The sequence below is a fragment of the Catharus ustulatus genome, chromosome 9, assembly GCF_009819885.2.
Source record: "Catharus ustulatus isolate bCatUst1 chromosome 9, bCatUst1.pri.v2, whole genome shotgun sequence".
In the NCBI taxonomy this organism is placed as follows: domain Eukaryota; kingdom Metazoa; phylum Chordata; class Aves; order Passeriformes; family Turdidae; genus Catharus; species Catharus ustulatus.
Window position 1 is genome coordinate 29415950 of NC_046229.1, and position 10360 is coordinate 29426309.

The 10360-nt window shown below is 50.9% G+C and overlaps 2 protein-coding genes across 11 annotated transcripts in view; one reads left to right on the forward strand and one right to left on the reverse strand.

Moving 5' to 3' along the window:
• Positions 1-2034, reverse strand: part of PACS2 (phosphofurin acidic cluster sorting protein 2) — a 77893-nt gene extending 75859 nt beyond the window's left edge. For all 10 annotated transcript variants that reach the window (XM_033066929.1, XM_033066924.1, XM_033066923.1 and 7 more), the window contains exon 1: positions 1898-2034. In XM_033066929.1, coding sequence (XP_032922820.1) covers positions 1898-2025 — 128 coding nt within the window. In that variant the 5' untranslated portion in view covers positions 2026-2034. The remainder of the gene's footprint in view (positions 1-1897) is intronic.
• Positions 2035-2316: 282 nt separating this feature from the next.
• On the forward strand, positions 2317-10033 carry SEC22B (SEC22 homolog B, vesicle trafficking protein). The gene is made up of 5 exons (XM_033067946.2): positions 2317-2464; positions 2689-2798; positions 6053-6213; positions 6542-6688; positions 8014-10033. The coding sequence occupies exons 1-5, from the start codon at positions 2390-2392 to the stop codon at positions 8166-8168; spliced, it is 648 nt and encodes a 215-aa protein (XP_032923837.1). The 5' UTR covers positions 2317-2389; the 3' UTR covers positions 8169-10033.
• Positions 10034-10360: the final 327 nt, after the last annotated feature.

The following is a 10360-nucleotide window of genomic DNA, read 5'->3' on the forward strand; positions in this document are numbered from 1 at the left end:
ATCCCCCTGGCTCCAGGGAAAAAGGGCACCCAGGAAGAGTAAGCAAAGGTAATGGCAACGGCAGGGCTGAGAGCAGAGGGATCTGTCGCTACACCCAAACTCCCTCAACCAAAAGCTTTGTTCCTACGGTCCCAAATGCCCCGGTTCTTCCAACAATGCCTCAGGGCAGGCAATCTGAGCACTTTCATCATCCTCTGCTTCACAGCTTGCTCCAGCAGTTCCAGGCTTTCCCCCTCAAACCCCAGTTCTGCCCCACCTGCCCAGATACCCACACGTGCTCTGCATTCCCCACATTCCTCCAGGCACCTCAACCAGCTGCCCACCACAATTCCAGCACCCAGGACCCACCCTTGTGCTCTCTTGTCACATCAAGGCAGGGTCAGTGTCCTTACACTGCATTTTCTGGTCATCTACAGATTTGCAAACAAGCTGGCTATGTTGTGAGCTCGTTTGCAGATCTGCAAGTATCAGCATAAATGATAATGCAGAACGAAAAGTCCTTGACAGTGTCGGACATTTGGGCTGTTATTTGTTTAACAGCCACTGTTACAAGGTTGGATGGGATGGAAACCCAAGTGCCTTCCTGTAGTAAAGGGTGCAGTGGAGAGGATTGTTTTCAGAGCAGTGCTACGAGATGCCCCCATGTCCTCTGCTCAGCAGGGACAATGCCAGTCACACTGGAACCACAGAGTGCTCCTGGTTGGAAGGGACCTTAAAGATTATTTTCAGTCCAACTCCCTGCCAGGAACAGGGACGCTTTCTCATCTAGAGCAAAAATGAAAAAGCACCAACTGCTCCTCCAGCTATTCCCATCCAGCTTCCACAGCAAAGGGACTCCTTGAGAAGGGGCACATTCCCCCGGGTGCCAGACCTTTACCAAGATCTCCCGTTGCAGAAGAGAACGAGACACAAGCTGGAAAAGTTGCTGCCCGGGGCGCTGCTAGCACAGCTAAGCTGCTGTAAATCACCATTACCTGCAACTGCAGGACTCAGGTTTGCTCCTACCCCTCCATCTCCCTGCCCACGATGCCAGAGCACCATGGGCAGTGTTGATGCCGGGATAGTTACTCGTCCCTGCAATACAGGGGCATGGCCACCACGTCCAACCTGCTATCTGGATGGCGCAGAAGACACAGGGATTTGGGGGGGTTTGTAAAGCTTGCAGAGCTTTACGCTCCTGCCAGGTCAGCCTGATGACTCCGTTCCCTTGCTGTTCCCTCGCTACGTCCTCGTTTAAAACAAAAAAACAAAAAAAGAGAAAGAGAAGCGCTTCAAAGATTTGTCTCCGGCACGTTTAAACCCTCATAGGCGTTCTGTTCTGAGCTAGGCTTGAAGAGCGCAAAATTTATGAAAACTAAGAGGAATGCCTGCCATGCGGGCTGAAAGCAGCGCAGGCAGGAGCACGGCCGCGTGTTTACACACGGGAAATACACGGGAAACACACGAGACGGGCACAGGGCGAGGAAACGCGGCTGGAGAAAGAAAGGGATGCGCACCCGAGCCCATCCCTGCCGGGCATTCCCCGGGGAGAGGCGCCGGGAACACGGCACCCTCGGGGATGGATGGCGGGGCTCGGCGCATTTTGCCAGAGCTTGCCAGCAGCACACAGCCCACGCCGGGGGCTTGGGGGGACGCTCGCTGTGAAGGTGACCCCAGCACAGCTGACACAGACAGCAGCAGCCCCCCACCCTTTGTAGGCTGCACCTCCAGCCACCCCAAAACCCACCGAAGGGACGCACGGGAGGAGCCGTGCCCGCCACTGCGGTAGCGGCGAGGGGTGGGAAGGGGCGCTGCGACGGCGGGGAGGAGCGCAGGTGATGGGGAAGGGGCTCGGGGAAGCAGCGGCGAACCCGGGCAGCAAAGGGGGTGGGGTCCGCGCCCTCGCCCGCGCGGTTACCTGGGGACGCAGCTGGGGCTGGAGCCGTCGATCTCCCAGGTGGCGAAGAGGTTCATAGGCACGGGGCGCCCCAGGGCCCCGGTGCCGCCAGGGAAGCTGAGGCGGCTCCGCTCGGCCGCCGCCGCCATGGCTGTGCCCGCCGCCCTGGCGCGCGCCCACCGCGCCGGGCCGCCACCGCCCCGCCCCGCCCCGCCCGCGGGGGGCGCGTCACGGGGCGGGGCCAATGGGGCGGGGGCGATGGGCGTGGCTTATCATGGGGGCGCGGCTTCCATGTGGGCGGTGTCGCTGAGGGGGCGTGGTCACACCGAGCGTGTGGGCGTGGCCGCGTGGCGGGGGTGCAGCTGCTCTAAGGGGCGTGGTCACTGTGCGGGGGGCGTGGCCTCTCTCTTTCCTGGCCCGGGCGGAAGTGCTGCCGGCGCGGCCGCCGCGTACCGGAAGCGGCGGGGGCAATTTCCGGGCGGCTCCGTGGCAGGCAGGGCGGCGGACGCGACCATGGTGCTACTCACGATGATCGCCCGCGTGGCGGACGGGCTCCTCCTCGCCGCTTCTATGCAAGAGGACGAGCAGGTGGGACAGGCAGGGCGCGGGCGGGAAGGGCCCGGTGTGTCGGTGAGGAGCTGGTGGGGGGCGACCCGCCGGGAGCCGCGCAGTCCCTTCTCACAGCAGCGCGGCTTTGGCACAAGCGTGTGTCTCCCGGTGGTGGCGGTGGGAGGGGGGAGAGCCAGCCGGTGCTGTCGGGCCCCGGTGTGTCTCCGGTACCGCCCCAGCAGCCCGTTCTCCTGCCTCCTCAGTCAGGCCGCGACCTGCAGCAGTACCAGACCCAGGCGAAGCAGCTCTTCCGCAAGCTGAACGAGCAGTCCCCGACGAGATGCACTTTGGAGGCAAAATCCATGGCTTTCCAGTGAGTACCGGGGGGGATGCGGGGCATACCGGCTGATCTGCCGCGGAAATGGGCGAGGGCTCTTCTGAGGCCTCGTTAGAAGCGGGGCTGGCTGGGAAAGGTCCCTGTCAGCCCTGCTGGAAAGGGACAGTGTGTGAGTTGTCACTGCTTGGCACAGGTGTCTGGCACTGTCATCCAGGTTCACAGTTCTGCCTTTGCTGCAGACAGTACAGGTTCTGTTTTCTTTGTTTTTTTTGTTTGTTTGCACTCTCTATTATGCCCTCAGTGCTTCTTCTGGGCCTCCTGTGTCTTGTCTTTAAAGAGATATGTTCTTGTAAAGCCAGTGTGGTGGCAGTGCTACTGTGAGCTCCTCCTGCACAGGATTGTCCTCTCTGTGCCCTGTGAGAGCTCAGCTTTCCATGCATTACAAGCACACTGAGCATCTCTGAATATTTCTATTATTGTTGTCTTAATATTTGACAGACTTCTTTCTCTCATCTAGTTAGTTTATTGTTGCTAAATTTGTTGGGCATGTTTAATTAATTTCTTAAACTATTTGGGGATGCTTTTCTTGTGATTTTCTTATATATGCTACCTGTGACAAGATTTTTTACAAAATCTTTTCTCTGGGCTTCTGGTTGCCTTTGATAGGGAGTTACAGTTGTCAAAGGATGGCCCTGATTGGCGTGGCCATCCTTATCTCCTGTTGGATTTGGATGTTGTTGCCGGAGTTAAGTGCTGAGTGCTGCTCTTCTTGGTTTTCATGCAAGTTAAATCTGCACAGAATTTAAAACCCCCCTCGTTTCTGAGTGTCTCCCTGAAACAGCATGGGTGTAGCTCTGCCTGGCAGTGAAGCCTTAGGAAAGAGCCTGTGTAGATCCCAGTAAATCCCTTCTTGAGTTACTTCCGTGATGCAAGCAGAGTGCTGGGAAGGTGGCAACACTTGCCCAGGAAATCAAAGCCTCTTAGTGGTGGCTGTAATGACACCATGACAAGGAGGGAGGGCTTGGGCAGCCCTGTTTTGCCAGCTGCCTCAAAGGAACAGCCAGGTTACCTGGCTGGCAGACAGGCAGGGACAGGAGTGTTCCTCCTTCTGGCTTCAGTTAGTCCCTGGATAGGTTTTGCTGACCACTGACAGCTGCTGCTGCAGAGCACTTGCTTCTGCCTCCTTTGGGGTGGGACATTACAGCAGGACCTGTGTGAAGAGAACACTTCCAGGTCAGAAACTTTCCTCTGCAGGAAGGGGAGGTGACAAAGGAATTTGAGATTTAGTCTAAAATAACCCTGACCGATGACCACGCTGCTCATTAACGCAGCACACCCACCTTTTCCTGCCAGATCAGAGCTCTGACTGCTGAGGGCAGCACAAAGCAGGACAGAGCATTTTGTGGGGGGAGTTAGCAGCATGGCCAAGGATACTGCTGTACTTGCTGAGGTGGTGGTGAACATCTTCAGCTTCATCAGTTAAAGCAGAGGCGAGCCTAACCGAAACTTGACATTTAAGTTGTGAGCACTCAGGGGATTTCTGTGAAATGCTGTGCCCAGGTTTCAGCTGCAAAAGCTGTGTCACCCTTCCAGCAGCAGCACTGGGGGCTGTGCAAGTGCAGGAACACTGACAGTGCCTGCTGTGCTGTCAGTGAGCAGGTGACCTTTGGCTGATGAATGGCTGAAGTGACTCTTACCTGTCATTTAAAAGCAACCCTTGGCCTTTGCCACTGTTAGCAGGATAAAGCTTTTCTCTCTCAAAATGTCCAACATGATTACAAGGAAGCTGCTGGCTGCACTCTGTGCAGAGTTAGCAGTGGCAAATAGCCAATAGTGTGAGGACATGCAGGCAGGTGCTGTGCTGAAGCTTGGAGGTGCACACAAAACTGAGAGGCCCAGCTGTGCTGGAATTCTGCTATGAGGTTGACAAAACTGTCTGAATGTGGGGCAGAGAGAGGTGAGCTCGCTCTCTGTGGTGCTGACAGACCAACTTTAAATCCGACACACTGAATATCACACCAGGGAAGAGCAAGTGGGACAGGCAGCTGAAGAGCTCCAGGCAGGACCAGCTGGCCCAGGCAGAGATAAACAGATATGTGCTGATGGGACATGTTCCTCACAGTGCTCTCACCTGCAGAGTGCTGCTCCAGCAGTGCTCTCAGAATTCCCTTCTGACACTGGCTTTCCTCATTTCAAAAGATCTACTCAAGTCTTGCTCATCGTGGCAGTGGCTAAATCAAGCTCTGGGTGATGATCTGTAGCAACCCCAATGTGGCAAGCAGGGGTAAGGGAAGAACAGAGGCTTGGTGATGGAGTGTAGGATTAATCTGGGCACTGATGCAGTCCAAGAGGGAGATAAAAAGGAATGGGCACATGGGAGCATGCTGGAATGGGTTATGGCAGCTGGAGTTTCTTGCTTCTGGTTGGGGTGAATCAGTTGTTGATTGAAGCTGCAGGGTTCACAGACAGGCCATATAGAGGCAGGAGAAATGGATGCCCCTGAGCCCAGGAGCAAGGAGAGGATGGCAAATTTAAAGGACATGGCCCTGCTGGGGTATCTGGAAAAACAGTGGGGAGTGGGGGAAGTTGTTTTGTAAGCCTGATGTGTCTGTTAACAAAATTTTAAGCTGCTTAATTTAGTACAGTGCCCTCAGGACTGGATAATTTCTTTAATACACTGCTAATCTTTATGCTAACCAGCCTAATGCTTAATGGCATTATGCAGAAAGTCAAAGAAAGGTAACCTAAAAGTAGCATTCACACTTCACCCTTTAGAATGTAGATAAGCATTCAGAAGTGTTTACAGGGCTGTTTACTGTCTCCATCCCCTTGGTTTTGGTGTAACCTTTATTTTTATATCAGCTAAGCAGGAGGAAACTGCTGCCAGTTAGAGATGTGTTGGCCACCTTCCCCTCTACTCTGCTGGCAAGCTTTCTTGTGCTCCCCTCCTCTTGGCTACAGGGTGTTCTCTCTTTTATACTCCAAAATTACAACTCTTTTGTTGCTGGTATTTTGTTAAGCTAATGTTATTCACAGGCCAGCTTTTGTTAACTGAAGTTAAAGCCTAAGATTGTTGGCATGGGTGTAGAGTCTGAGGCTACAAGAAAATTTATTTTGGCTAAAGAAAGGAAATGCCATTGCTTTGCAGGAAGGTTTACACTCGATCCAGACATAGAAAACCAGAAGTTCTTGTACCCAGTTCTCATTGCCCCATAGGAATAAAGGCATGCAGGGTGGTATTTGACAGGTTCAAAATTGATTGATGTATGCTCTGTCTGCCATTCTTTCAGCTACATCATCGAGAAAGGAGTGTGTTACCTGGTCCTGTGTGAAGCTGGATTCCCCAAGAAACTGGCCTTTGCATACCTGGAAGACTTGTACTCAGAGTTTGATGAGCAGCATGGCAAGAAGGTTCCCACAGTCTCCAGGCCCTATTCCTTCATTGAATTTGGTAAGGTCCCTTTCTCTGTGGCTAGTCAGGAAATTTCTTGCTGGGAAGGGAGCAGCAGCCACAGGTTTCTCTGCAGCTTGTCCTATGGAATTGACAGCTCAGATTCTTCTTGGCACTAGAGTAACAGGTGTTCTGAGCAGGAAAACAGAGGTGGTAGGAAATGGCACATGTCCTTGGATTCAGATTTCCTGCTTTTAGTCTCTTGTCCTCACTCCAGTGAATATTTGCATGTAGTCTTGTGGCTGTCTCAGCAGTGCTCCCACTCCTCCTGCAGCCAGGCAGTTCTGTGCTAGGTGGGACTGCGCCTGACATCCCTGTCTCCTTCCAGACACCTACATCCAGAAAACCAAGAAGCTGTACATCGATAGCCGGGCGAGGAGGAACCTGGGCTCCATCAACACAGAGCTGCAAGATGTGCAGAGGATTATGGTGGCCAACATCGAGGAGGTGTTACAGCGAGGAGAGGCCCTGTCAGGTACTGGGAGTGGCCAGTGTTTGGCACACAGTTCTGTTTCCTCTGGCAGCTGGGTGGGCAGAGTGTCCTGGAGGGAAAGGCTTGACCCTCCTGAGAAAAGCAGTGAACCCTGTTGCTTCTTATCTTCTTTTTGCCAGGGTCGGGATTAATTGCTCGAGGTGGTATTTCTTGTTGGGACTCAGATGTTTATTAGTTCTTATCTATATTACAGTCTCACAAACCGTGAGCTCTATAGCACTTCAAGCTAACAAACTAAAACATCTCTCTCTACAAGGCCTTTTAAAGATTAACTGTCCAATTAAGAAATGTCACCTAAATTATTTTTGCTTTTAACCCAATAACCAACCCATGGCCTGCAATGCAGGCATTTTACCCAATCACACAATATCACCCAAACCCATGAAGAAGGTCAAGAAGGACTAGCCTCTGCCCTAGAACCTCCATCTTGCTTTGTATATATTACTGTATTCTAAAACCTTAAACTCGAAGTTTTCCACTGTGTGATATTACATGTTTCTATTCAAACAACACACCCATAATCCCAGTTCTGTCATTCCATTTTGGAAGCCTTCTTGTTGCCTGGAAAGGCTGATTTGGAACAGAGACTAGACAGAGTAAAAGCAATAAAATAGGTATTTATTGAAAGGATACACTTTGGGCAGTGTAAGAGCCTGGCTGGGGCTTCACTTAAATTAAATCTAAGGTTGATTTTGATCACGAGTTTTTATAGTTTTGTAAGTTTTGGTTTATTTATATTCTGGGGTCAGTTATCCAAGTACAGCCCCAGGCTATGGAGTCTCAGCCCCTGGCTTGCTCCCTTTCCCTCACTGTTGTTTGTCCTTGATTCTCCAGCTAGAAAGGAATTGTTTTGTCTAACCCCTGTGAAAAGAACTTACTAACTACTTAGTACTAATATGAAGTTTCAGAGTTACACACTAAGCAGCAGAGATTCTGAAAAACATAAAAGCTAGAACTCAAGGCATCTTTTCCATGGCCTCAGGTCAAATGTAGTGTTCTCCTGTCAGCACAGAAAGTCTAAAATTCTCAGTGACCAGGGTTCCAACAAACCCAGTGGGTGTTTCAGCTGGATCAGCTGTATTCTGAAACACCTGGCTGGTGTTTCTGTGGGTAGAGGGCAGCACCTCAGCAGCTCTGCTGGCTCTCATCCCAGCAGGACAAGCCCTGGAACACTGCAGGGAGGCATGGGCCGCACCGGCACAGGAAATTGCTGTGCTTCCAGCTGCTCCAGAGAAACTTGTACACTTCATGTAACATTTGGGGAACGTTCAGTGAATCCTAACTCCTCTCCCCTTTGCCTTGAACAGCTCTTGATTCCAAGGCCAACAACTTGTCCAGCTTGTCCAAGAAATACCGCCAGGACGCCAAGTACCTGAACATGCGCTCCACGTACGCCAAGCTGGCGGCCGTGGCTGTGTTCTTCATCATGCTCATTGTCTATGTCAGGTTCTGGTGGCTGTGAGCTGGCCCAGCCCTGGAAGAGGGAAAGCCAGCAGCCTGGCAGGTGGATGTGTGCAGGACACTGCTCATGGGGGATGTGCATTAGAATCCACACAGGACCATCAGCTCCGCAGGAGTGTCCTGGAGTTGTTGGGTGACACCTGGCTGCTGCATCTCTTAGTGGAGCCTAACTGTAGGTGTAAAGGCTTGTTGACTGCAGGCTTTTCCTCTGAGGCAGTTTGCACTGGGATACTGCAGAGTTTGGCCTCTCAAGGTTCTTCCCCCTCCTGGGGCACTCTGGAAACAGTCAATCAGTGCTGTTTATCATAATCATATTGTACATCCTCCTGTTGAGTAGCTCTAGTGGGAACTGGACTCTAATGAACATTCCTTGTGTTGGTAATGTTTGCTTTTTTAGAATCTGGGTCTGCAGTTATTTTTCTCTCTTTCTTTTTCAAGACTCCCCCACTTCAAGGCAGATATTTCACTGTACATAAACCAGCTTTCACCTCTGTCAGAATACCTGTTGAGTGTCCTGTGTCTGACATCCTGGCTTGTTACACTTTCAATTGCTTTAGGAAGAATGGATGTTAAACTATGCCTTAAAATACATTCTAGGACTAGGAGAGGCAGTGGGAAGCTTCTGTGTTAACTGGTTCCTGCAAAATTAAACTCCAGGTTTCTAAGTGTCCACTTTCCCTCTCCTGACAGCTGTGTGTGACAGTATGTTTCCACATGAACAGGGTGTGTAATTCAATGCTGTTGGTGCGGGCACAGTTCCATGCAAAGTATGTCAGCACTCTCTATTTTTCCCTTCTAGCTGCAGGTTTACTACATAATTTCTTTCCTTTTTATGACTGTGCTGTCCTTCCAAAATGTGTCGAAACTGCCAGCATTTCATCTCTGGGATCCTTGTTTTCTTTCTCCCTCTTTTCCCTCATCCAAAACAACCAAAAAACCAAAACTCTGAATGTTGTTGTGAAGAAAAGGCAATGGTTCTTCAAAGAACACTTTAACTTTACATGAAGGATTAGGTTAACTTTAAAACAGTGGAATCCTTTAGAAACACCACCTCTTTTACCCGTGGTCACCTTCTCCCTACCTCACTTGGGAAGTTGAAACTGTAGGTGAAGAAAAATTCATTATGGGGCAATAGTTTAGAGCTTCTTCTTTCTTATGGGCCAATCTCTATATCACCAGTGTAATGTGATTTTTTTACATAATTTTTTTTGGTCCACCTGTGCTAAGAATAATATTTTAGCAGTCAGATTTTGGTTTTATTTAAAAAAAAATAAAGGAGAGAGTGAAAAAAAAAAACCCCACAGCTCAGGCACTCTGCTGCACTCGAGTGTCTGCCACTTGGTAGAGGAAGCAGGTGGTGTCACAGAAGGAAATGTCAGCACTTCCCAGCACCTTTTACAAGCACATAACCTTGTTCTGGATGTATAAACTGTGACCTGGAAGTGTTTCCTGCTGCTGGGTGGGAAGCACAGCTGTTGTCCTGTCTGGGAATGCTCCCCAACTTGGCACCTTGTTGGACTGGCAGAATGCAGTCAGCACTCGTCCACCGATGAGCCCAGCAAATCTGAGCTGCCATATAATCTAAAGTAATACGGTTTCTGCATGATGCCTCTAAGTGTTACTTTGTAGGTTGCTTTATTATAATTATTACTATTATTTGAAGTCATTTTAAGTGGTGTCCCTACCAGGTGAATGTCCCAGTGATGTAGGTGTGTGTAATGTGGGTGCTGGAAGGTTTCAGACCCCGCCCATCTGTGGATTGTTGTGATTGAGGGGGTGATGATTCTGCAGCACGGGGCAGCTCGGGGAGCAGCTGCCTCCTGCAGCCCCGGTGTCAGCAGTGAAATAAATGCTTCTGGAAAATCCCTTCTGTGGTGTGGAGTGTCCTGTGTCTCATTCCTGTGACTTTGGGGAATGCTTTCCTTGCTTCCAGGGACACAAGAGGGTGAAGACCCCATAGATGGAGCTTTTTGGAGGCAGAATGACGTGATCCTGACCATTTTCTGCTGGAGACGCTGTACTTTGGTTATAGCAGGGCTCTCTCCATGCTGGCACTTCTCTGCTTGTTGGCAGGCAGCCTCCTTGGCTTGGGCAGAATTTTGTGGGGGACATAAAATGGGGAAGTTTTGTGGCTGTACTGTTTATAGGGGGAAGATGAGGAGTTCTCCAGTTCTGCAGACCAGCGTGGGGCTC

Coding starts and splice junctions, on each gene's coding strand:
- SEC22B (XM_033067946.2), top strand. CDS start 2,390: ATGGTGCTACTCACGATGATCGCCCGCGTGGCGGACGGGCTCCTCCTC. Junction 2,465..2,688: donor CTATGCAAGAGGACGAGCAG/GTGGGACAGGCA, acceptor CTGCCTCCTCAG/TCAGGCCGCGACCTGCAGCA. Junction 2,799..6,052: donor GCAAAATCCATGGCTTTCCA/GTGAGTACCGGG, acceptor CCATTCTTTCAG/CTACATCATCGAGAAAGGAG.